Source organism: Gopherus flavomarginatus, chromosome 6 (genome assembly GCF_025201925.1).
Source record: "Gopherus flavomarginatus isolate rGopFla2 chromosome 6, rGopFla2.mat.asm, whole genome shotgun sequence".
Classification (NCBI taxonomy): Eukaryota; Metazoa; Chordata; order Testudines; family Testudinidae; genus Gopherus; species Gopherus flavomarginatus.
In genome coordinates, this window is record NC_066622.1 from 19,750,406 (window position 1) to 19,778,095 (window position 27,690).

The following is a 27,690-nucleotide window of genomic DNA, read 5'->3' on the forward strand; positions in this document are numbered from 1 at the left end:
AAGCCTATTTGTGTTTAAACCCAAATAACATTCACAGCCATTGTGTATCTATTATATATACTGTATATAATTCAGGACCTGGCTCTACAAACCTTTCACACAAATGATGCCATCTGAAATCAATGGGAATTCTACACTTGGATGGCTTGCAGGATTGAATCCCTTGGCTTACAGTTAGTGTAAAATATTTCAGGTTAAAATACTTTAAGTAAAAAATTTTAAAAATTCCTTTAGCTAGTTTCAAATTATAGAAAATTTTAGTACAAACATTACATATACTTATTTGTGCTGCATTCACTAAAAATGGCTCTATTTTACATTTAAATTTTGCAGGTCAATAATTCATGATGTGGACAAATGCCTTTGCCTATTCTCAGAAAATTTAAAACAATGGTGAAAATTTGATTAGAAAATCACATATCATGAATGTGCAACAATATTTTTCACCAAAAAAATCTTAAAATATCGTTAACATATAGATTTGATATAGATGTGAGGCCACTGCTTTCATATTTCACATTGCAACAACTTCTCAAGATAAATTAATATAATTTTAATTAGTTAATAAATATTTATGCAACAGAATGTAGTAGCTCCAGAGGTGTCACTACAATCTGTCAAATCAATAGTCTGCAACATGATTACTTTTTTCAGTCACATGCTTTCTTGAGAGTAATTATTATTGTTATTGATTCATTTTATCTTTTTGTAGAAAAACTGACAATATATTTTATAGACATGGCATAATTTGAATAACTAATACTGTAAATTATTATTACAGATGATACAAAATGACAATTTATTTTTAAAAATCCCCTTTAATCTACAAATTAAACAGTCAGTTAGGGAACTCAGTTGGGGAACTCAGATACTAAGGTGATATGGGCCATAGAAATAGACAAGACAGACAACCATAATAAGTACCTCGTACTTAACTTAAATAAGGGTTACAGAAGATTCCAGTTTCTGCCATATCTATTTATTTTAAACCAGCTGAGGCACAATTGGCCACAACTCTGCCCTTCTGATAGCTGTTCTTTCATCTTAATTAATTTAAAGCTTGGGATTCTTAGTTAAGTCGATCCCGATATTAAATAACACCTGTCACAAACATTATCACATACATTTTGAAGTGTTGATTAACTCAGAATCATATGTCAGTCCGTCCCTTCTTCTAATAAAATTCTATAAATTATGGGGTTTCTTAAATAGTCTTTAAACACACATTTATATTGTCCTGATGTAAGAGTCTGTAATTCTGTATTTACAGTGCATGACTGACCCTAATGGCTTCATATTAGCAATGCTGAGTGGAAATGTCTTTTCTGGAAATCTTCAAGAGAATAATTAAACACTATTTTTGTAGTTTTGGGACTTGTTCTTGTATTCACTATCTCGCTGAATGATCTTATTTAGAGATAAAACCATTGATTTTCCAAACTGAAATATATGAATCTATTCAATTTAAGTGATGATGACAGGTCCAAAAGCTTACAAATTTTACCAAGCAATCTCAGAAGTACCTGTTGATCAAAGTTTGCATTGCTGGAGAACAGTTAACTATGCACCTAGTCATAAACTAAGTTTGTATAGAAAGTCTTAACCTTCTGTGACTTTTTGTGGTTAACACAAAGAATTAGCTTAGCTACTCTATGATTTAAACAAAAGAGAAGAACTTAAGGCACAAGTCAGACATTACTGTATAATATCTCAGAGACAAACCTGTTAAAATAAACATTATTATTAACTGACTCATGCAGGTTCACTCTTTCGTGCTTGCAGTGAGAGGTAATACTGTGTAGTGTGGAAGTCAAATCCAATAAACTAAATCATGAAAGAGCAAGACAGTACCTCACATAATTATCTTTCATACATACACCTCTACTCTGTTATAACACCACCCGATAGAACACAAATTCGGATATAAAGCGGTAAAGCAGCGCTGGGGGGGAGGAGGGGCTGCGTGCTACGGCGGATCAAATCAAGTTCGATTTAATGCGGTTTCACCTACAACGTGGTAAGATTTTTTGGCTCCAGAGGACAGAGTTATATCAAGGTAGAGGTGTACACAGATTCCAATGGCACAAAATTGTAGGAAGTCGAATACAATTAGTAGGATCTCTCAATCACTGGCAGATATAGTATATCCTATAGCTGAAAACAAGATGTCTGACCAACAAACAATTAACTGTTAGTATCAGAAGGCTACTGGAAGATCTAATTTAATTGTAATTTCCTTATCCTGCGTGCCAAGTCATTAACTGAGATCCACACATTTTAAAAGACCTAATTTTTAGTTGTTAGGATCTTTTAGCTGTTTCATCCTCACCTGTGGAAGGCTAATCTTTTTTGAAGTATTTTAATTATCTTAGACCACAAAAGCACCTGGAGTCTACTCTTGCCCTGACATATGGGGATTTGCAGAGGCACGCATGAAATAATGTCACTATGCAAACAGAACCCTGTAAACTCTTTGGGGCAGGGTCAGTCTTCGTGTTCTGTATTGTATAGTGCATAGCAGACCATCTCACCTATTCACCATCAACACATAATTTCCCTGTGGGATTGTTTATATGAAAAAGCAGCATTAGTGAGTATTTATGGGAATTATTTTTAACTATTTTAAAGAAAATTCAGCAGATGGCAACAAGGAGAAAGCTAGTACAATATGATCAGCTAGGTGTCCACCTATAAGGGTTCTGTAGACCACCGGTGGACCACATTTTGAGAACCATTGCATAAGTGATGTATTGATGTGTCATTTTCATTTTTCTTCAGAAACTGAAAAATATTTATGCACCTAAATTGATTAACCTGAAAAACAAAACACTATTTGGTCCCAAAAGCTTATGCTGTATCAATAAACGATATATTGCATATTTTGTTTACTTAATTGCTGTCTGAATGTGTATCTTATATTTTAGGATTCTCTTTATGTCCTTATTAATGTACAGCTTCTTAAGGCTCATCTATATGATGCCATATGAAATAATGATCATTTTATATGCCTCAACTGCTGAACATTTCAGGTGCATTTACAGAACACACTTGCTGTGCTACGGAATATACTAGACACCTCTTACCATTCCACTCATTTCAATGAAATGTTAATGGTTGACAGCAGAACAGCATGTGTACTAGAGAATCAGAAGCACAAAAGGTTAGTTTTTCTGAAATAATCAAATTGTAGGATTGAGAAAAGATCCAGCAGCTTCCTATAGTAAAGCTTAGTTTCTCCCCTAACCATTACCACACACATACGAAGAATTAGAATGTATAAACACTAAAATGCTGTGTTACCACCCTAACCAATTAGTTATAACTATACAAGTTTTAAATATTTAATTGAAAAAAATACAACTCTAAAAATATATAAAACTTTTTTTAATGGATTTAAGTAATGTTACTATCAGAAACTGTCCAGCTTCTCTTCATATGGCTATTACGCAAAAATGTTTTTTCTACCATATTTGGCTGTAAGTAGAATTCAGCTTATATGAGAAAAATATTCTCAACAAAAAAGGTCTGTGAATATTTATTTGAGACAAATAACAGTTTTTCTTGATATTAAGTTTATTTTTAAGATGTGAGATCATAACTAGCATTCACTATTCAAATTTATAGTGCAAAAGACATCACACACTGTGGAACTTGTACTACATGTTTAAAGCAGCCACAGTGGAAGCTGTATAAACTGTAAGCAAAAATCTAATCCATCAACTTTAAGTACGGTAGGTATAATCTATTAGGCAAAGAATGAAAATGAGTTTAAAAAAATCAAGGACTTCTATTTTTTGTCATTTTAAAAGAAAAATTATCAACTAATTAGAAGTCTATCAGTAGATGATAAAATAAACAAAACAGGCCTTAAGTTGTAAGAAACTTCAACATACTCAATTTTAAACGTGTTTAATCAATAAGTATTTAAAAGTAATCATTAAAATTTTAACTAACATTTGCTCTGAAAATAATCCATTTGCTAAATAAAAGGCCTTTTCAAAAATAGATTTCTTTAAGCAAAATTAATGAATATACATAGTTCAAAGGAAGACAGAAAATCTGCTTCAATAACCTTTGTATTGTTTGCTTCCTGGTGCTCCCTAGTTATATTTTGTACAGACTCTAGTACTCACAGTGTCAAATCCTTCCTGCAGCTTTTTTACATTTTTCCTCAGCAAACCTCTCAGGCCAAAACAATCCAACAAGAATACAGAGGTCAATTACAATCTATTCACAGAATTTGCATCCAGGTTCTATTAGCGAAGATTCCAATCACTGAAACCAGACAGAATTGTTTAAAAATGCCCTCTCTGTGACCCTGCTTCTCTGAAGGTCAAGTGTACTATCACTCCCTGTAACCAAGGAAGCAGAATCGACGTGTTCCTGCTGTTTTGCCAGCTGCTGAAGCAGTTTGTCTAATAATACGATTAATTTCATCTGGGGGAAGATGTACCCAGGTTACAAAGCTTTCTCCCTTGTTTCTCTTCCTCAGTCCCCAAACCTGCTACCTCTCCATAAGGCAGCAAAAGAGAATTCTCTGAGAAAAGAGTTTGCCCTGCTCTTGAATTATTTTCAAATCAGTAAATGGAAAAGGAAAACCACCATGTTCCCCGTGGAGCATCTTTATCTTTACAGTTCATTAAGCTAATGTATTTAAAGGAGCATTGGCTTCTCTAAATTCCTGTGTGCCCCTCACACATGTAATGTAATCAGTCTTATTACATATTAGACTTAATATATTAAATACATGATGCATGTGAGAAAGTTATGATTATTTTAATTCCCTGACAAAACATTTGGATCAGACTACAGTGAAATCTGGCAAATTAATGCAACACCACCCTATTAATAATATAATTTTTTTAAATATCAGCAAGGAGGAAATTATTTTCCCCTCATAATATCAACTACACTTGGGGAGGGGAAGCTGAAATCTTTGAAAAGTTTTATGACAATGAATTTCATTACAGTGAATTTCCATTACTCAAGCTTATGTAACAAATACATGACTTACCTGACTTTAAGTAAAACTAATATGTCATTTCAACTTCAAGGACTCCTAACCTGAGTATTGAAATGAGCTTACTGTTAAAATTAGGCCCTTTTCACAATAGCGAGAAAATACTGAAGATACAATTTATGTACTGTGTAACATTATTTATTTGGAAAAGTTAAAAATTATAGGCAACATCTATAGAATAATTTCTCCTTACTCACTATAGGTGCATATTTGCAACACAGATCCAACAGCAATATTTAGTCAACAGATCTATGTCCAGATTCAGAAAGGTATTTAAATACATGCCTAAATTTATGCATGCAAGTAGTTCTACTGTAGTCAATTGTAATACTCATGTGCTTAAAATCTGATGCATACTTAAATACCATGTTGAACTGGGCCTTAACATGTCTACTTTGCTAAGGGAAGTGTTGTGTAGATAGTTTTATGATGTCTGACTGGCAGATGCCTTTCAACTGTAGGTCACCAGTTGGAATCCAACCCAACTCCATAGGGATAAAAAATATTCTTCTCTTCTCACTGCTGTGAAAAGACCATTCTGGATCTTTGTAAAAAGGTTGGAAATGTCAAATGCAGCATGAGGGGCAAAGTGCCCTCAAAGCAGGATGCCAGCTGTGCAACCAAGTCTAACTGTGTTCAGATCACAATTGTAGTCCCATCTTTTTGATAAACCCGCCTTCCCCTCTCAACAACTTCCTTCATAAACTTAACACAGAAAAAAAATGGAAACTTCTTGGAAACTGTGAATTCTTTACATAACTATGTTTGTCTTTTGCATTCCTAGGTGACAGGTTCCTAAAAAATACAATAGGAAGGTTATAGTAAGAAAAGTACATAATTTACTACATTAAAGGCTTATTGAGCACAACTTAGAAAAATTTTCTAAGCAGAATTAATCAGTATGTTGGTTTTCTTTTTGATATATAGCTACAATAGCAAGCCATGCATGATTTTATCAGACATGATAATATGTCAACTCTAGCCTCTGTTGAGAGAACTTAGATAAACAGCAGCCTCAGCCTCAAACTAACAAACATGTCTGCGTATGGCAATTATTCCTCCTTTCCTTACAACAAAAGGAGGATGAGATTTAAAGTGTCATGGTTTGGGAATATGAGAAATACTCCTACATCTACTGTCCACAACAAATGTATATATATTATACAGGACTTATTTGAAAAGAGACAAGCATTAAATGTGTTCAAAACATAAATAATGTTTAGAATACCCCAAACACCTACCTTAATTTTTCATATGTAATACCCAAGATTACTGTTTCACAATCAGTATTATTTAATTTACCAAGTCACCTTTGTCATTTAAATCTAGACTGCACAATGCACTATTAAAACCTACAAATAAGGCATAATCCTACACTGGTCTGATGATGGACTAAATTATGTACCTCCCACCCCCTGTTTCAATGTTTGAGTCCATAAATTGAATTCATTGGGTACATAAGCATGGCCATACTGGGTCAGACCAATTGTCCATCTAGCCCTGTATATATTGTCTTCCGACAGTGACTGATGGCAGGTGCTTCAGAGGGAATGAATAGAACCGGCAATCATTAAGTGACCTATCCTCCTGTCGTCCATTCCCAGCTTCTGGCAAACAGAGTCTAGGGACACTCAGAGCATGGTGTTCCATTCCTGCCCATCCCAGCTAATAGCCACTGATGAACCTATCCTCCACGAACTTATCTAGTTCTTTTTTAAACCCTGTTATTGTTTTGGCCCTCACAACATCCCCAAGCAACAAGTTCCACAGGTAGACTGCGTTGTGTGAAGAAGTGTTTCTTTTGTTTGTTGTAAACCTGCTGCCTATTAATTTCATTGGGTAACCCCTAATTCATGTGTTATGTGAAGCAGTAAAAAATATTTCCATAATCTCTTTCTCCACAGCAGTCAAGATTTTATAGATCTCTATCATATCCCCTCTTAGTAATCTCTTTTCCAAACTGAAAAGTCCCAGGCTTTTTCATCTCTCCTCATACGGAAGCTGTTCCATACCCCTAATAATTTTTGCTGCTCTTCTCTGTACCTTTTCCATTCTAATGTATCTTTTTTGAGATGGGACAACCAAATCTGCACGCAATATACACAATGTAAAATACTAAAGAAAGGATTTTAATCTTTCTCCCCCGTCCCCTTCCCACTACATATTAGGAACGTTCATATAAGGTAATCATGACTAGAATGTGGAACTAAAATTGACCGCTTTAAATATTTGAAAACTGCTAGAAAAACCAGTCGGCAACAAAAAGACTAGTTACTTGTATTCAAATTTGCATAAACAGAAACCTAGATTGCCCAAACTCATTTCATGACTGTTCCATCCTTTGAAAGTAACAATATTTCTTCATAGTTACACAGTTGCATACCTAGTTCATATGTTAATTCACCAATGTGAGTTGCCCATAATTTTATGTACATGTAGCTATATAGAGATATATTTAGATATATATTTATCTCAGTTTGCAAGTGTGACTGAAGGTTCATTTTCCAAAGTTATAACTCTACATATTTATACATTGAACTTTCAATCCTGTTTTTCAATAGTTTATTACCAGTCAGGTCATTGCAAAGGCAAACAATTACATTGATTATGAGAACATTATTTGAGAAATATGTTGAAAGAATAAATCAATAGTCAATACAGTTAATGGATTTTTGAGTTCATGCTTTTTCACAGAAATCGCTACAGATATTTTTGCTCATGCCAGTTGTCATGGAGTCCCTGGGTGATGCTCTGGAACTGCTCCCCACAAAGCCAGTCAGGACTTTGGGGAGTCTTCTCTCCCTTGGAGCAGACAGTCTTCAGAGCAAGAAGCTCACATGGCTTCACTTTCCTGGGTCTGACTTTGGAGCATTCAGTATATGCACCTCCGTGTGCTTCTCACAGTGAGTCTACCCCGGCGGGGTCCTGGGGAAGCCAGAGGGTCCTGCACACACCCCCACTTCGCAGTCAGATGTGACTCTTAGCCAGCCAGTAAAAACAGAGGTTTATTAGATGACAGGAACACAGTCTAAAACAGAGCTTGTAGGTACAGAGAACGGGACCCCTCAGCCGGGTCCATTTTGGGGCCCAGCGAGCCAGACAACCCCGTCTGCACTCACTTCCCGTCCCCAGCCAGCTCCAAACTGAAACCCCCTCCAGCCCCTCCTTCTCTGCTGAGTTCCTTTCCCAGGCCAGGAGGTCACCTGACCTCTTTGTTCTCTTTAGCATCACCTTGCAGGGGGGAAGGGCCCAAGCCATTAGTTGCCAGGAGACAGAGTGTAGGCCAAAAATTGAGGCACCCACACAGTATTCAGAGGAAACATTAAGAACAGTCCCACTTCATCACACCATTTAGTGTTTCTGATTGAAGGAGAGGAGCCTTTGCTTTATAAGCATCACTAAAGATCAAAAGTAATTGTATTTCTTAAATACAGTGATCAATCTCTCTTAATTTGTCATAATCTAGGTATGAGCAATGTTAGTGCAAAAGAGATTCTTATAAAAGTTAAAGTACGAAATAATTACAGCAAACCCAGACTACATATATCAAACTGTTCCACAAGAATTTTAAATATTTTACAAACTTACTCTCACAAAATGTACAGCTTACAGTAAATATTTAATTGGAACAGTTATAAAGTTCTATATTCAAAAATATTACTGCTTAAATTAGATCTTTGATTTTACAATTTGGCAGGTAAGCAGGCAAAGGAGGAGCTAATGCTGCTCTGACCTCATAGAATCACAGAATCATAGAATATCAGGGTTGGAAGAGACCTCAGGAGGTCATCTAGTCCAACCCCCCACTCAAAGCAGGACCAATTCCCAACTAAATCATCCCAGCCAGGGCTTTGTCAAGCCTGATCTTAAAAACCTCTAAGGAAGGAGATTCTACCACCTCCCTAGGTAACCCATTCCAGTGCTTCACCACCCTCCTAGTGAAAAAGTTTTTCCTAATATCCAATCTAAACCTCCCCCACTGCAACTTGAGACCGTTACTCCTTGTTCTCCCTCTACTGTGATGCAGAAGGACAGCTAGTGAGCAGTTAGAACAGGGTCAGGGACAATATCAGCAACTGCTCATAGTGCTCTTTGCTCCCATTAGAGCTGGTCCTGAGGCTTCAGGGAAAGGGATGGGAGGCACTGCCCTCTACCTCCAGTCCAGAGTGACAGGCCTGACTGAAACACCTCAATTTAAAAATTGCAGGGCACAGTTCAGAAAACACACTTTCATACAAATTTTCTTCTTAATGGACTTGCTCTCAAGGGCTGAAGTTGAAGCCTCATGTGGTCCCTCAGCTACAAATTGGACACTACTAGTGTATAGCATACTCAGAGTACAAGATAAAATATTGAGAAAAGTAGTAGTAGTAGTTTGTACAAGAAGGATAAAATGTAAATGACATCTTGCAAAAGCTGCTCAGAATGTGAAACAACTGCTGACATTTCCTTTCTTGGGCATAGCTGTTCTCTGTACTCCAAGCTAATGAATTCTGAGTAAAACCAACTGAATAACACCTCAAGGTGTAAGTAATGACACAAAGTGTCATTCCATCTCATCTAGCTGGAAGTAGAAAGTTGGAGAAACGGAACAAGCAATAATAAGCTCTAAAGAAAGGAAAAAAGATAAGCAGTGAACTTTTAACTACTCAGTGGATGAAACCATCACAGGAGCTGCTTTAGAAAACCATTCTTAAAATAAGAACTGATTCCATGTTTTTCACTTATTCTGAGTATACAGAATACAAACGGTATTGGGATATAGTGTCGTTAATGGCAATGTTGGAGCAATAATTCAGAGAGACAATAAAACCTGACAAATTACTGCACAGGAGAGAAAAACACAGCCCTGCTAACTCTTTCCTTACAGGACAACCTAACGTTTGCTGCTTGACATCTAGGTCCCCAGTAAATCCATGTGCAACATAGGCAGCAATCAGTTTGAAGAATTACTGTATATATAACTAAACATGCCAGTATTTGCATTAAATTATCTTGTTCATAACTGACCACTTAAAATTCATATCTTAGGATTCAGTATATGATTAATGGATATATTTCTCTTCGTCCAATTCAATTTTCCTTGATGAAATATCTGGCTTATGAAGAAAGCTCTCATTTTTTAAGGCAAATGCCAAATTTTTACACTACCCCAAACCAATTAATCATTTCCCTTCTTGCCAAGAAACTACTATGAATACAAATACACAGATCTAATATATTTCAGAAAGATTAGTCATTTATTAAACTGGACTAAAAATATATCTGACTTAGAAGGACACATAGCAGTATGCCAATCATTTATAACAAAGATGGCTCAAGATTTAAAAGCAACGTTGTCTCCTGAAGAATTAACAGATGTTGTGACCATGTTGTTTTTTAATAAATATTTTTTCCATGAACAAAAATATCATGGTGTTATGCATCAGACAAGCATATAATTTAAGGAGGAATCGAACAGCGTAAAGAGAGGAAGCCCTAGTTACCCACCGGCCAGGAAGAAATCACAGAGCTTCACATGGTCTTGGGAAGGACCGAGCTCTCCAGTGGCAAGATACAACCATCACATTATGTTACCACGGTGCATTTCCTGCACGAGGAATTATGTCACATATTTTATGTGCCTTAGATGTGATTATAGCATCACCATTCATACTAAGGGTTTGCCTGTCTTTCCATTACACATTTTTTGGGGGGGCTCTTCTAGGACTAATTTGTAAAAATTAATTCTGGGGTGAAACTTGCTATACAAACACCTGAAAGAGCAAAATAAAACAAAACAAAAAATTCTATTTGTCAGATTCTAAGGTGAAATTTTAGTTTGTTCTTTAAACAGTCCTTAAAAGTGATTCTGCTGTAATTTGCAGCCCTTAGTCCAGATTGTGGCTTAATCACTGTTGCCATAAAATATATTTTAAAATGAACAAATCAATATTTCTTTGTAGGACAAAGTTATTGGCTATAAAAATGTATTTGCAAATCCTCTTCTGAAAGTATTTTTGCCTGTGGATTTACCTCAGACATGCAGCTCTCACATTAGTCCACCAAACTGAGTATCTTCAAGGTGTAATTACAGTTCACTGAGTCAGAGATCTATGAACTAAAATCTCTAACATGGCCTTGATTATGGAGATGTCATAGACTATTGAGTACATATAGATAATTTACAAAATTCCTTAATTATGTAATTATATGATAGGCTGTAGTAACTCTCAAGAATATTAAGCCAAGCAAAACACCCACAAACCCTATACAGTTAAGGACATGATTAAAATTAGCAAACTAAAAGAAATACGTAGGTTATCTTCTATTTCCATAATAAAGTGCATTTTCAGTACTGAGAAGCTGTTTTAGACATTTTAGCCTTCTACTGTCCAAGTTATCGTGACCATAACTAAGGCCATTAATTAATGTTACCTTAAAAATGTTTTTGTGCTTTTATACATGTATACTTGGGACAAAAGTCTAAACTATGATTCACAAGATTCTCACTACTGCATGTTCACCATATTCACGATGTAGTATAGGTAGTACTACAATATGGTTCAAGATTTAAATGCTGTATCAACTAAAGAGTAGAAACTCTTATTTATTAAACTATGTCACTCACATGCATTGGTTTTCTCATATCTTTTATTTCAAATTATGAGAATTATAAAATAGGCAAAAGAACCAAATTTCTATGTAGGTCACAGGTGAATTTCTTGTTTTACACATCTAATATGGAATCCACTAGAATGAAGTAACGTGACTGAAACAAATATTGGCTACATTTCTTACATGTTCTCATGTAAAATTACTGTTCTATAATTACCTTCTGCTTCATTTCTGATCTGCTGAAAACAATGGAAAACACTGATATATTTTTTCTTTCAAAATCGAGTGTGCCAGCTACTGTAGTATCATCTGCCACTCACCTCAGCCACCTGCTGTGTCTCCACTATCTGCTGAGCCAGCACCTCCATATTGGTTGCCATGGTGAAGCAAGATCATTAGAGAACCTGTTTGGAAAGATGCCAGCAACTTCCATCAGGCAAAGAAAACTAGACTTTTTGTCACTGTTATTAATTAAAATTAAATCTGTAGTGCAGCTTTATAAGAATTTACACCACTGCCAAATACATCTGACAAATAAGAAAGCAGTGCACATATTCACTGCAAATATGGGAATACTGTTTTCAAGACCCAGATCTTCTAAAATTATAAGCAAAAAATATAATTTTACCTTGTAATATTAATCCACAAAATATTTGTACTCCACCATTTAAAAACTGGCAATTAAGAGATCTCTATTTTGAAAATGACATAGGGCAAATTTGAACTTCAACTATCAGTCCAATTTGTGGAATTCACAGTTCTTAAAAAAAGCTTTAATTAATTCCAAGAGTATGAGGTGAGGACAAAAATACATAGAAGCTTTAATATGAAAAGCTTGTATGTCTTGCTGTGCTGGACAAGGATGTGGCTACGAGAGGAAGGTATTTGAGCAAATTCTTATTGAACTCTTTTGCCAGACTACCATTATCACCTGTGTTTTTGTCACAATCCTGCATTGGCAGGGAAATGGCCTGCATCTTTTCAATCTTTAACTTCTGTGTTATATTTTACAATGATACTATGATACCATTATAACCGTGAGAAGGAAACTCTGTAAAGGGGTTACTTCCTATGACTGGTGAATGTAACTGGAAGTTAATTCTCTGACAAACCCACAAAGAAAAACAAGATGTAAAACAAAAAGAAGGGATTAATGACCAGAAGACAAACATGTCCAGAAAAATTTAAAACTATGGTCCTTAATATGGTTTGGTTTCTCCATTCCTATTTTAAATTAAGAAGTCTTTTGTACCCTCTCTGAAAAGGTAACAACTGAAACAATCTATTTAAAAATGATTATATTAAAAACTTTGCATGATCAGCCCTAGAAAGTTAAGTACCAGTGAAAGCCAATGATGGCCATTGGCCAATGTTCTGGCAAAACGTGCTTGATAATGATAAGATAATCAACTCCTCTCTTTCTTGCAATAGCCATATTAAACAGACTCTCTACTTGTCTGTAATCATTTTTAGTCCCAATTTGCTACTAAAATGGTTGCAAACCCTAACCTAAATAACCATTCAAAAGGTCAAAATATTCCCCTTGAGCTTTAAGTTTTGCACATCGATTTTGAAGAAACTGGAGGAATGGCAAATGGATATTTAAGGAGGAATAAAAATGTTCCAGTTTTCTAGTAATATTTTGTACCATGTCTTCACAGACAATCACAACACATCTTAGTGAAGCATGAAATTGACTAGGAGTAGTAAAAATCCCTGGTAAAACAGGGAAGCTAGGAATGTGAAAATAAACATTTCTGATTTTTCATCTTAAGTCATTTTTAGAGAAAGTCATGACCTTAATTTCAGTGGACTCTTCCTGGTTATTATATCAGTTTAATTCCTCTAACTAGATGCCAGCCTCTATGTGGAAAAGTGGTGACAAGTGAATTACTATCCCAACAGAAGATACCACTAGAATTTACTGTAACTGCATGTTAGTATTTACATTATGAATTATAAATTGTTGTTGCATCATTTTATTGTAGCATGATTATGATTTAGGTTGTTAAATAAAATGCTGAATTATATACCAGTGGACCTTGCTAATATAATAGGTATACAATATGATGATGTAAACAGATGGCGGGATTGGGGCAGGGATTTAAATAACTTCCTGATGAAAAGAGAAACAGACCTCTTAAACATACCAAATTATAACTGGTTATGTTAATATTGTATTTACAATATATGCAAAAGTCTACTAGCCAAAGGAAAATGTGTTGATTGCATGAGGGCATTGGGACCTGCTGATACTATGAAATAGATGACAGTTGTTTGCAACAGTAGCAGCTGAATATTGTACAGCAGTAAGCTTAGAAAAGAATAAATTATATTCAGCACCATTTTGGTTAGCCATTGTTAAACCCTGGTGAGCAGTGTCTATCAATGGTCAGCTGAAACAGTTGACTAAAGTTTGTCCTTTTCAACACATTCCAAGCGGAATCATGGACTTATTAAAGTCTATGGGAGCTTTGCCACTGACTTCAATGGGGCCATCTTTAAATGGTCTCCTCCTCTTTACCAGTGATTTGTAAGAGTATAGTCATTTCAGTGTTCAGAGCTTTATCTGTGCATCTCCTGAATATCATAATGCCACTATATAAATCCATGGTACACTCATACCATGAATACTGCATGCAGTTCTTGTCATCCCATCTCAAAAAATATATATATTAGAATTCACTTATTCCTAACTCACATTCTTCACACTATTTGTGATTTAATAGACCTCTATTATATCCCGCTTCAGTCATCTCTTTTCTAAGCTGAACAGTCTCAGTCTTTTCAATCTCTCCTCATATGGAAGCTGTTCCATACTCCCTAATCATTTTTGTTACCCTTCTCTGTACTCTTTCCAATTTTAATATACTTTTTTTGAGAGAGGGTGACCAGAACTGCATGCAGTATTCAAGATACGGTTGTACCGTGGATTTAAATAATGGCATTATGACATTTTCTATCTTATTATCTGTCCCAGAGGTTCTCAAACTGTGGTCCGCGGACCACCAGTGGTTCATGAGCTCCATTCAGGTGGTCCACAGATAGTTCCCTCTAAGGTGCATGCAGGCATGGCTCCACAGATTAGGTGCCTGTACCCTGGAGAAGACACACATGTAAGGTGAGGTGGTGGCCTTGCGGGGAATAGGGGGTAGGTGGGAGGGGGAAGTGGGGTGAGAAGAGGGGGTGGAGGGAATTTGGGACGTGCAGGGCCGCGGAGGCCAGAGAAAGTGGTGACTCTTCCCAGCTCCAGGGCTGCAGCTGCTGTGGAGAGATGGCTCTTCTTCCCAGCCTCAGCTCTGTGCCTGTTGTGGCGAGCGAGAAACCCTCCGCCTTCCCAGACCCAGCTTGGGAGCTGCCACGGCAGGGGAGAGAGGGCACATCCATTGCATTAGAAAGGTAAGACTACAGATATTAAAATATGAGTTGTGTGCTTTTATTTGTAGAACAAAAAAAATTTATTATTACCATACTCATTCATACGCTGAATACTTTTGGTAAAAAAGTGACGCATCAAAGAGGGGACGTCGGCTTATAAAAAGGTGTACACCAAAATTTGATGATTTTAAACTCTATGGAATCATTGAATTGAATATCTAATACATTGTCGTTTTGTCTACCTGGAGCGTCTGCAAGCATGGAGCCCCTCAGCTCCCTGTGGCTGCAGTTCACGTTCCCAGCCAATGGGAGCTGCGCCACTTCCCACAGCTCTCGTTGGCTAGGAACAACAAACTGTGGCCACTGGGAGCTGAGGGGCTCCATGCCCGCAGACACTGCAGGTAAACAAAACATCCAGGCCTGCTACAGGCTTACCCTAATGGGCCAGGACCCAAAGTTTGCCAACCCCTGGAATACAAGATTGGCTTATGAAAGGGTGTCACGGAGTTTGGGGGAGACAAGGCCATGCACCCCTGGCTTCCTGCTATTCACCGTGACTCTCAGCCAGACAGCAGAACAGAAGGTTTATTAGATGACAGGAACACAGCCCAAACCAGAGCTTGTAAGCATAAACAGGACCCCTTAGTCAGGTCCTTCTGGGGGATAGGGAGCTTAGACCCCATCCTTGGGGTTCCCTCCAATTCCCCAGCCAGCCCAAGACTGAAAACCTCCCTCCAGCAGTCTCACTCCCCCTCGCTCCTCCTCCAGCCTTTGCCCAGTTTCCTGGGCAAAGGTGTCACCTGGCCCAACCCCCCTCCTGGCTCATGTTACAGGCTCAGGTATGGTCCCTCAAGTGAGGTCACCCACTGCTATCCCAGCCTCCATGCAGACAGTCCCAGGAAAACTAGACGACATTCCCAGGTCAATCTGCCCCGCTCCCTGCTCCGTCACCAAGGGTCATACAGTTTTTGCTATTTTACCTAACCATCTTGGGGGGTCAGCTTATAAACAAATGGGATAATGAACAAGTATATATGGTAAGTTTTTTTTATATAGTGCTTTTATCCAAAGCATTTTACAATGGTTAGCTACCCGTACAAACAACATTTGGAAAGATCATTAAGTGGTCTGCCGAGACCCTCAGCAATTTTCAAGTGGTCCGTGAAAAAGAAGTTTGAGAACCACTGAATATCCCTTTTTAATACTGTTTCTGCTTTTTTTTTGCCTGTTGTTTCACACTGAGCAGATGTTTTCAGAGAACTATCTACGATGACTCCAAGACCTCTTTCTTCAGTGGTAATGGCTAATTTAGGCCCACTCATTTTGTATGTATATTTGGGATTATGTTTTCCAATTTGCATTACTTTGCACTTAACACTGAATTTCATCTGCAATTTTCTTGTCCAGTCATGTAGTTTTGTGAGATCCCTTTGTAACTCTTCACACTCAGCTTTGGACTCAACTATCTTGAGTAATTTTATATCATCAAATTACACCATCTCACTGTTCACCTATTTTTCCAGATCATTTATCAATATGTTGAACAACACTGACTCCAGTACAGCTCCTTGGGGAACCCTGCTATTTACCTGTCTCCATTGTGAAACTAATTTATTTCTACTCTTTGTTTCCCATTCTTTAACCAATTATGGATCCATGAGAAGACCTTCCCTCTTACCCCATGACTGCCTACTTTGATCAAGAGTCTTTGATGAGGGACCTTGTCAAATGCTTTCTGAAAGTCCAAATATACTATATCCACTGGATAACCCTTGTCCACATGTTTGTTGACCCCTTCAAATAATTCTAATAGATTGGTGATGCATGATTCACCTTACGACAGCTGTGTTGATTCTTCCCCAATAAATTATGTTCATCTATGTATCTGATAACTATGTTCTTTATTACAGTTTCACCCAATTTGCCTGGCACCAAAATTAGACTGACTGGCCTGTAATTACCAGCTCTGCCTCTGGAGCCTTTTTTAAAATTGGGCCCTGTTCCCAGTTTCAGCCCAAGCAGGGGAATTTTGGGGGAAGGAAGAAGGGATATAACTTCCAAGGCCGATGGCAGTGGTAGACCTTGCAGTAAGGAATGTCAGAAAGGAGTGTTATGAGGTATAAACAATCCTTTCCTCAGAACAGGGAGCAAATAGGGAAAGAAAATGAGTCTCCCTTCTGAGAGAGGGAGAGAGAGACTAGGAAACGGACAAGAGCTGTGAGTCTCTCCAGTTGAAGGACCTGGGAAAGCGTGGGATGGGTTTTTGAAAAAAGTAGTGACAATGTCCAATAAAAGACCTATAAAGACAGCCAGACACAAGAGTAAGGGACCCTTAGGAGGGAGTGTTGCTTTAGCAAAACAGTCAAAAAGTAAGCCATATCTTGAAAGGGGAATAAAGGAACTGTGGCAATCTAGGCCCAAAGCTGGAGCTTGCAAAAGGAGAGCATGAAAAACCCTTTGAGAGACCAAACAGGCAGCATTGCTGATAGATCCTGGAAAGAGAATATACATAATCCATTGAAGGAGGGCTTAGACCCAGAGAAAGATTGAGCGAGGTGTTGTTATTCTTTGGGAGGAGAGAAGACTGACAGATCCATGGAGGATTCTGATCCAAGGAAGAGTCTAGATGAAGCCTTTGGACTTTTATTATCCTGCAGGGGTGAAGTATTTTTGGCTTAGCCAGAAGGCTAAACTCTCTTTCTAACAAGAGAGAGAAAATGGGGCCGCAACTGAAGCAATGAGATGGTAAGCAATAAGTCTTCCTGAAGCCTGACCCTCTTTTTCCTGTTCCACTTATCATACTGTCATCAGTAGAAAGAAGGGACAGGCATCAAAATATTATCTCATTACAATAGCTACAGAACATCTTAAAACATGTTTGGAATCATTGAATGCAGTGTAGATTACACTAATTTATTTTCAACACAGAGCAACTTAACTTCTCAATTTATGTACAAGTGAACTATACCACTTGTTAGGGTTTCTTTTGAATTAGAAAAGACAACACAATCCATTGGATGGTATATAAAACTGTCTAACTGGGACAACTGTCTTTGATAATACTAAATGAGATCAAACTTAAAAACTGTGCATGCTGATACTGACTTCTATAAATAAATGGAAAAATTCAAGCAATTGTTAATAAATAATAATAATGTTAAACACAGTCAATCTCTATGCAGGCTTTTGTTTATTATCCTATAATCTTTATAGTGACCACTCTGGATCTATACGTTAGTTGAAGGCTGCAGTTTTGTTCATCTTTATCTTAACTTGCAAGGACATGATAAGATTTTTCTAAGAACATTTAAAATCCATGTTTATATGTTTTCCTTCCATACCAAATATTAAGCAGAGAGAGGCTGAACCCAAAACCCTGCATCTAAACACCAGATTTGGCTATGAGTTTGCAGCTCAAATCCTTCTCTAAAATGGACAGAATCTGAAACTAAATCTGTACATTCCAAAACTAGGGGAAATTTTAATTCAGATTTGCATCTGGGATTGTGTGTAGCTAATTATGGAGATAGAGTTTAGCTCCAAGGTTTTGTTTCAGGCCGATCTGTACAATTAAGTACATCTGGAAACATGTTCCACTAGGTTGGTAAGATATACATGTTACCGCTTGATAATCCATTGAAAGTCTGTTGCTGACATATGCACAGTGTCCAGCAGCATTTGATATAGTTAATTCAAACAAAAGTATTAGAAAGGCATTAGTTCTGATATTTGTTTTCACAATATTAATTTAGGGAAATCTTGTGACTTGAACAGAACATTTATTAATGTTTCATGGTGTTAAGTTAACCGTAGCTTATGATCTTTTTCAATCAATTTGAACAACTAGCCATCATAGACTCTTTTATAAATGAAACTTTAAAGATTTGTCAGAAAAAAAAGTTAAGATATATATGGGATGAGGTTTTCCATCAGAGAAAATGTCACAGAAAAAGAGGATTTAAGATACACCGGATTTGCCAGCACACTGAAGATGTTATTTTCTGGCAGACACTGAGTTTCAGTAATAGTAATAAATAAGTAATAATATCTAGTTTTTATACAGAGCAAAGCAAAGATGGTATCATTATCCCCATTTCATAGATGGGGAAACAGAGGCACAGAGCAAGAGGTGAAGTGACTTGCTCAAGGTCACCCTGAAGGCCAATGGCAGAGCTAAGATAGAAACCAGATCTGCTGAGTTCAAGTTCAGAGACCTACCACTAGACCGTACTGCCTATAGGTATGTGATTATTTGCATATACATAAATGGGAGTCTAGCAAGTACGAGTACAAATCCCAGACTCATGCATGGACATGGCTTGGTGAATATTTACATAGCCCTATGCATGCATACAAATTGTTGTCTATCAAATGCATGAGCACAAATGCCTGATTCGTGAACACACAGTTAGCTAAGTATTTACACAGTCATACGCATGATACTTGCATCTAGTCATGAATACGTGAACGTGTGGTTACCTAGTTACTCAAAAGTTGCAGATTTTCAGAAATAATTGATTTTTGAATGTCAATTTTGCTGTAGCTTTCCTTTAAAAAAAACCTCTAGATTATGTGCAGTTGGAAAACTGTATTTTTAAACTAGGCAGCATTATCTAGTAAATTGAACATGAATGTGAACACTAGGTACTCCTAAATCATAATCCTGGCTCTGGCATTGGCATTGTGTGACCTTGGGTAAATTATTTAACATCATTACGTCCAATTCTGGAACCCATACTTAGGACCCATCTACACGAAGACTTGTGCATGGCAAGCACGGGCATAAATCTACAGTGCACTAACCTGCCACGCCCTAAAATGTCATGTGGATTCTGCTACCATGCACTAAAATTTCCATAGTATACTTGGTAAACTGTGTCAGCAGCACTTGCTAAATGGGGATAAATTCCTCATTTCCCTACATTGTGCTGTATTATTTTACTAGAAACAAGCTAGTCATATTTAAAATAATTTGCACATTGACACCAAAAATGTGACCACCTGTATCAAAATTCTAATCAGAAAAACGCATTTATCCAACACAAAGAAAAATCCTTCTGGAGTAAATGCTACTAAATTAATAAAAGTCATTGTTGAAAGACATAAATGTTAAAATACATTAGTTTTAGAAAATAAGAATAATAATGTGGTAAGTTGCACGTGCAAATAATGATTTTGCATGTTACTATCACAAAATACTTGACATAATATAAAACAAGGCCAAAAATAAGACAGGTTTTCTGTTAAAACCATACAGTATTTGTATTTCTCAGAATTGTCTTCTAGTTCTCCATTTTTTTTCCAGGCTGTTTGTACATATACGTTTACAAGCCATTTCCACCAGGACATTTAACATCTTTAGCTCAGGAGGAACAGATATTAATGTGTGCTCATCACATTTTTTTAGTTTTGTAACAAATATGAAAGACCCAAATACCAGATACCCTATTCAGCAAAATAGATAACACTATTCAGCAATAAATTCTTCAATGCCCCCTGGGCTTGTGTTTCATGGGATGCAATCTCTCTCTCATGCCTCCCGCTCCCTATTAGTTTTTTTAATCATATAGAGGAGATTCCTAGTGCCGTTTGTATTTTACAAAAATTTTAACAGCTAAATAAAACAAGTCATCAAGGAGTGTGTATATTGAATAAATAGCTCATTCCCTACCCCTTCTATCTTCATAGTCAACAGTTGTGTGACACTTCATTGTGATAGATCCAAATGTGCTTTGCAAAATACTGAGCATAAAAGTACATTACTCTAATGCTGTCTCGACAGAGGTGGAAGAAGCAGTCACCTCATTACACAGCAAAGGACATAGGGTTGACCAAGAACCTAGTGTAAAATTTGTTCTACCAAAAATGCAATAAAGTTTTTAGTCTCAGAAGAAAGCAGTGACAAACACAAACTACAAGCACTGAGGTGAAATACTCCATTTATTCCACTGGGTGGAAGTGAAGCTGTGTGATTTCAAGGAGGAAGGACACAGAGTCCAACAGTGCTGGGATCTGAACTTGCAGGTCCCAAGAAATCAGTGCTTCAAACCTGATGCTCAGGTCACAAACTATCCAGGACAGACCATCAGGGTTCTCCTCAGTTGGACTGGGGAGTCGAGGCTGAAAGCCTGTAGTGAAACACAGTTACTCCAAGAGCAGCTACTTCACTACTTAGAGCAGTTAGACTATAACTGGCAGTGCAGGACCCAGGGAAGAGGCATATTAGTAAGGTAGGACCAGAGCGCAGCTCTCTTCCCGTTGGTCGCTACACTTGTGCGCCCCGCAGGCCAATGCTGAGCGCCGCAATCCCAGCCCTTCCCACGCCCCCTCACTTGAACCGTCTAAAGCGCATCTTCACCCTGGGCCCACGGAAACCACACCTCCCTTTCCCGCCTCCTCTCCCAACCAATCGGCTCATTTTAGAGGCAAAACTGCCCAGCCCCAAAGAGCCGATTGGCTAACGGATGTGCCAATTAGACGACTTGGCCCGCCTCCCGTCTAGGAAGAAAAACACTCGAGGGACGCGGAAAAACACAAGATGGCGGTGCTGGCAGACGGCCAAGTCCCAGGCAGCGCTGCCGCCATTAAACCCCCCCCTCCGGTATGCGCTCCGTCGAGTTCTGAAGGGCCCGGCCACGGCTGTGGGGGAGCGGCCGGTAAGATGGCGGCGGTCTCGGCCCCGTATGCAAAATACCCACCGCCCCCTCCCCTCCGCCCTCCCGGTGGCAAAGGTAAAAGGGTCGGGTTCAAGCCGCCGCCTCCGCCCGCTCAGACTCCATCTTCCCTGTGTGTGGCCAGGGTTTCTCTACAGCGTGGCCGGACCCCTTCTCCCGCAGCCACCCAGCCTGCCCGGACAGCAAGTTGCTCGCACGAACGCTAGACCGGCTCGGAACCTCGGCGGGCCCGACTCCGCTGAGCGGCTCCAGAGCGGACTCCGACTCGATCGGCCCAGCTGCTCCGAGAGACCCTTTCAGGGAGCCACCTGTGAGCCCACCCAGACCTGGGCACGGCCGGCTCTCCGCTACCACCGACGCCCGGAATCCGAACCAGGGCGCCGGCGAAGCCGGGCCCCAGCCGCTTAAAGCGCGCGTGCTCTTTTCCCCAGGGGCGGCCTGGCCGCGATCCCGCCGCCTGGCCCCGTTAAGATCAGCCGGCGCAGGGTATTTTGATTTAGAAAAAAACAGTTTACCTCAGGCTTTGGCGCCAAACGTGCCCCGACGGTGCCCCGGGTCCAACCGGGCCTTTTAGGCAGCGGTGCTGGGCAACGGGCCCGAGGGGGGAGGGGCTCGGGTAGTGTTATTTGTTAGTGGGGGGGTTTGTTTTGGTTTTGTGCCGTGCCCCTGTGAAAGGTCAGAGTTCGTGACCCCGCCCGCCGCTGCTGCCGCCTGGGAGCGTTTCCCCGCTTCCTCTTCCCAGCCCCACGCCGGCCACAGCCCCCTCCTCCAGCCTCCTCGCGGGGCGGGGCCGGGGGACGGCAGCGGCGGGGAGGGGCTACCTGAGCGCCTGGATGGAACGTTAGCAAACCAACGTTCCAGCCGGACCAGGGGGCAGAATAGGCGCTTTCCTGCCCCCCTTCTACCGCCTCTCCCCGGCCTTGCTGGAGACGGGGAGGGAGCGGCACGCAGTGTGGTATGCGATGCTTCCAGCGCACACATGCTGCTGGAGAGGTGGCTCAGACTGTGGAAAGCTGTGTGTGTCCCCCTCCCCATTTGTTGTTTGGTTGAGGGTGGGCAGATGCATTCATTCCCCCAATTACTGTTGTGGCAGGGAGAGCATCTAAGGAGACTTCCTAGATGTGAAGATCACCCTTAGCACCTTGCTGTGAGGAGAAACCCTTTATCCCAGACTGGTACTGTGAGCAGTTATGGTTTACCTCCTAACCTGTAAGGTTTGTGTGTACTCTTCTACTTCGAGATAACTGGTTGCCTATGAACTTAAGGTGGGCTATGGGTTTGTAAAGGCCAATGTGGATGCATCCCAAAGCTTTCCTGTTGTGCCTACATAGCAATCAGAGGTGTGACTGCAGCATGAGTAGGCATAGTCAAGATACCTTTAGTCTACGGGGCTGGTCTACACTAGGAAATTAGGTCAGTATAACTGCATCTCAGGAGTGTGAAAAATCCACACCTGTGAGTGACAGTTAAACTTGAACTAACCGCCAGTGTAGACAGTGCTAGGTTGATGCGAAAATTCTTCCATTGATCTAGCTACTGCCTCTGGGGGGAGGTGAATTACCTATGCCAATGGAAGAACCCCTCCTGTCTATGTAGGTAGTGTCTTCACTGAAGCACAGCAGCGTTTTATGCGTAGACCAGCCCTAACAGGCATACCAGTAGCAGTGAAGCTGGAGCAGCACAGTCTTCAGTGTAGACAGTGTAAGCCTACCAGGGATGCTTGGTACTAGTTACTGAAACAGCTGGCCTGCACTGAAACCTGTGTTGTCATGGCTTCACTGCTATTGGACTCTTGCTGGCAACATTGTCCCTTGTGATATCCCCAAACAACTTCAGAAGGCGTCTCTTGAGGACTCTCCTTGAATTCAGTTCTTCCTTTGAGGGGGGATTAGCTCAGTAGTTTGCGCATTGGCCTGCTAAACTCAGGGTTGTGAGTTCAATCCTTGAGGGGGCCATTTAGGAATTGGGGGCAAAATTCTCTCTGGGGACTGGTCCTCCTTTGAGCAGGGGGTCAGACTAGATGATCTCCTGAGGTCCCTTACACCCTAATAGTCTATGATTCTATGAACATTAACTAGTTAGCATATGTCTAAATGGGTATGAGTTAACTGTGTAGATGTACTTCCATGCTGTGTCTTCACCAGTAAAAAGGTGTGCCTTTTACAATGAGGAGCTCTATATTGAAAAATACTTTTTTTTTTTTTTACTAGTGGAAACAGTCAAAGAGGGAGATGCCCTGTACTTTTACTCAGCATAGTTTGCTCATGAAACCTTAAAAAGCTATGTCTTCCCAGCCAGAAAAAGTGTAATTTACAGTGAGAAATCTCTTTAAAATCTTAGTGGAGACAAGGCCCATGTAGTTTTTTACTTCAGTGAAGAAAGGCTAATACTCTTGATTAACATAAGGACAGCCGCACTGGGTCAGACAAAAGGTCCATCTAGCCCAGTATCTTGTCTTCTGAAAGTGGCCAATGACACTTCTGAAAGTGGCCAATGTGCTCCAGAGGGAATGAACAGAACAGGTAATCATCAAGTGATCCATGCCCTGTCACCCATTCCCAGCTTCTGGCAAACAGAGACAAGGGACACCATCCTTGCCCATCCTGGCTAATAGTCATTGATGGACCTGTCCGTCATGAATTTATCTATTTATTTTTTTCAACCCTGTTATAGTCTTGGCCTTCACAACATACTCTGGCAAGGAGTTCCACAGGTTGACTGTGCATTGTGTGAAAAATACTTGATTTTGTTTGTTTTAACTTGCTGCCTATTAATTTCATTTGGTGGCCCTTAGTTCTTGTGTTATGAGGAGTAAACATTTCCTCATTTACTTTATAAACCTCTTCCATATCCCCCCCCCCCAGTTATGTCATTTCTAAGCTGAAATGTCCCAGTCTTGTTAATTTCTCCTCATATGGCAGCTGTTCCATACCCCAAATCACTTTTGTTTCCCTTTTTTGAACCTTTTTCAAGTACAATATATCTGTTTTGAGATGGAGTGACCACATCTGCATGCAGTATATAAGATGTGGGCATACCATTGATTTATATAGAGGGAATATATTTTCTGTCGTCTTATCTATTCCTTTTTTAATGATTCCCAACATTCTGTTCACATTTTTGACTGCCTCTGCACATTGAGGTGATGTCTTCAGCGAACTATCCACAGTGACTCCAAGATTTCTTTCTTGAGTAGTAACAGCTAATTTCGACCCCATCATTTTAAATGTATAGTTGGGATTATGTTTTCCAATGTGCATTATTTTGCATTTATCAACATTGAATTTCATCGGCCATTTTGTTGCCTAGTCAACCAGTTATTAGAGATTTTTATAGCTCTTTGCAGTCTGCCTGAGACTTAAGTATCTTGAGTAGTTTTGTATCATCTGCAAATTTTGTCACCTCACTGTTTACTATTTTTCCAGATCATTTATGAATATGCACAGGACTGGTCCCAGTACAGACCCCTGAGGGATACCACTATTTATTTCTCTCCATTCTGAAAACTGACCATTTATTCCTATCCTTTGTTTCCTATATTTTAACTAGCTACCAATCCCTGAGAGGACCTTCCCTCTTATCCCATGACCGCCTACTTTCCATAAAAGCCTTTGGTGATTGACCTTGTCAAAGGCTTTCTAAAAATCTAAGTACACTTTGTCCACTGGATCCCCCTTGTCCACATTCTTGTTGACCCCCTCAAAGAATTCTAGTAGATTGCTGAGGCATGATTCCCCTTTACAAAAACCATGTTGAGTATTCCCTAACAAATTATGTTTATCTAGATGTCTTGACAGTTTTGTTCTTTACTATATTTTTCAAGCAGTTTGCTGGGTACTGAAGTCAGGTTTACTGGTCTGTAATTGCCAGGGTCTCCTCTGGAGCCCTCTTTTTAAAAATTGGCATCATATTAGCTATCCTCCAGTCATTTGGTTCAGAAGCTGATTTAAGTGATGGGTTACTGACAACAGTTAGTAGTCCTGCAATTTCACATTTAAGTTTCTTTAGAATTCTTGGGTGAATACCATCTGGTCCTGGTGACTTTTATTACTGTTTAGTTTATCAATTTCTTCCAAAACCTCCTCAAAACACATTAGAACCATGTGTCTAGGTAAGACTCCTGGATTAACAGTTTACTCTATTTCTATTCACCCACTTCTTTCTTCTCCTTACCAAATCTTGACTGTCATAGCAGAAAGGCATCTTGTGTATAGACCTAGTCTCTGAATACACATATAAAAGTAAAGTCTTCAGAAACTTGTCAATGTGTATTTATTTAATGCATTTTTATAAATGTTTTGTAACTGCTTCAAGTTGGGTTGTCTCTTTTCCGGGGGTGAAGAGGGTTTAATGAGGGGAGAGGGTTTTTTTCATTGTATGAAGTATTTTAGTTATGATGGGAAAGCTTTATTAGAGGCCTGTCACATGAGAGAATTACACGCATTTTAATACATTAGCTCAGAAACTGATTAAGTTAAATTGGGGCAATCCCTATGTTGGACACTTTTTTATTTTGGTTGGAGTGTCTTATCGATTTAGCTCAAGTTGATTTCTTTTACTGTATTGTACTGTGTTGCTGTCTACTACTGTGTCATTGTTTCCTTGTTACTTCCCCCTTGGTCTTTATATATATCAATGTTATCTCCTGGCCTATACTTAAATTGGTGCAGGGACTCTCTCTCCCCCCTCACTTTCCTGTTTCTGCACTGCCTAGCACAAGGGAGTCCTGCTCTGTGACCACAGGTCCTGAAGTCTACAGTAATACAGAAATAATAACAGTGTTCTGCTTTACTGTAGTGTCAGCACCTTGGCCTTGTAGTTAGGAAGGTTGCTCCCTAGAACATACATACCAAAACCACAAGATTCTTGTCTGACTGCCTTTAAGCCTTCTGCTTGTTCTTTTATGCTTAACAGTGCACCAAAGCCATGCACCTCAGACTCATAACTGCAGCTTTTACTTGGGGAAAACTCTCACAGTGGCAGTGGAAGGTACAATGGGTAGCCTTTACTCTGAGTGTATCTTAAAACCCACACACACCTTGCTGTTTTTCATGTAAACCATGGCAAATTCAAATGTTTGGTTACCCTTTTTATTAGCTATTGTTATCTAACAATAGAAAAGGGAAAAAAGACTCAAATCATTTTGTCTTTTGGTAAAAGTGAGTTAAATTGTTTTGTCTGTGGTGTTAAGTTTCACTCCAGTATTTGTCATTCAACTAAGTATGGACTTTTATTCAATGGGAGGCAGTGATGAAAATTATAAACTATAAATTATAGATTTTATTGATAGTTTTTGCTGCAAAGATTGCTTTTTTCAAAGCATTTAACGAAAATATGTTCCTTGCTCCACCAATTAAATCGGAGATCAATGTTGGGTGGGATTTCTAATATCCTATTGTTGAATTATTAACTGGTTGCGGGTCTGATCACAGTTTAGCAGACATGCTATTAAACTTTTTTTTTTTTTTTTTGGTCCACGAGCAGGGCTATAAACACCCCCATCTCATGATATTTACTGTATTGAAAGTTTTATCCACCATTGTATTCTTTCTTAAATAACTCCTAAGGTGTGTGGAAGTCTTAATTAATAAACTCGTAAGTAATAAGTAAGGGATTTATGTCACAGTGGGACATTCCTTTTTATTTACAAATTTGTCAAATCAACATATTAAGCAAATGTTATTTTCTCCTCAGTCTTTACATGCAACAAACAATTCTGTTCTTCAGAAAAAAATTGAAACTAAGGTAAAGAACAATATTATTTGATAATGTCAGTATCACATTAAAAGAAACAATAGAATCTTGCTAATTCATATTAATCAGTTGGAGATGCTTTGCTAAATAGTTTACATTAAGGAGACTTAAAGGGATTATAGAAACTTTTTTGTTTATGTAAGAAAAAAAAAAAAATCTTCCACAATGTGAGAACAAGGTGTCACTCAGCTAAATTAATATTTGTATCAGTATAGAAATCTTACCCCACTATGGCCCTGAATGGGTGTCAACACTATGAGCTAGGTA

General features: G+C 38.9%; 1 protein-coding gene across 11 annotated transcripts in view; it reads right to left on the reverse strand.

Annotated features, from left to right (window-relative positions):
* NR2C2 (nuclear receptor subfamily 2 group C member 2) overlaps positions 1–25,275 on the reverse strand; it is a 67,301-nt gene extending 42,026 nt beyond the window's left edge. For 5 of the 11 annotated variants that reach the window (XR_007775075.1, XM_050958396.1, XM_050958388.1 and 2 more), the window contains exons 1-2: positions 22,185–25,275; positions 11,938–12,021 (exon numbers count right to left, since the gene is read on the reverse strand). Coding sequence is in view for 5 of the 11 variants with exons in the window: in XM_050958396.1 (XP_050814353.1) it covers positions 11,938–11,997 (60 nt within the window). In the remaining 6 variants the exon portion in view is untranslated. Of the gene's footprint in view, positions 1–10,510; positions 10,611–11,937; positions 12,025–21,995; positions 22,145–22,184 lie in introns of those variants that run through there. The other 6 variants (XM_050958393.1, XM_050958394.1, XM_050958391.1 and 3 more) reach the window with 4 other exon arrangements.
* Between the last annotated feature and the right edge of the window lie 2,415 nt (positions 25,276–27,690).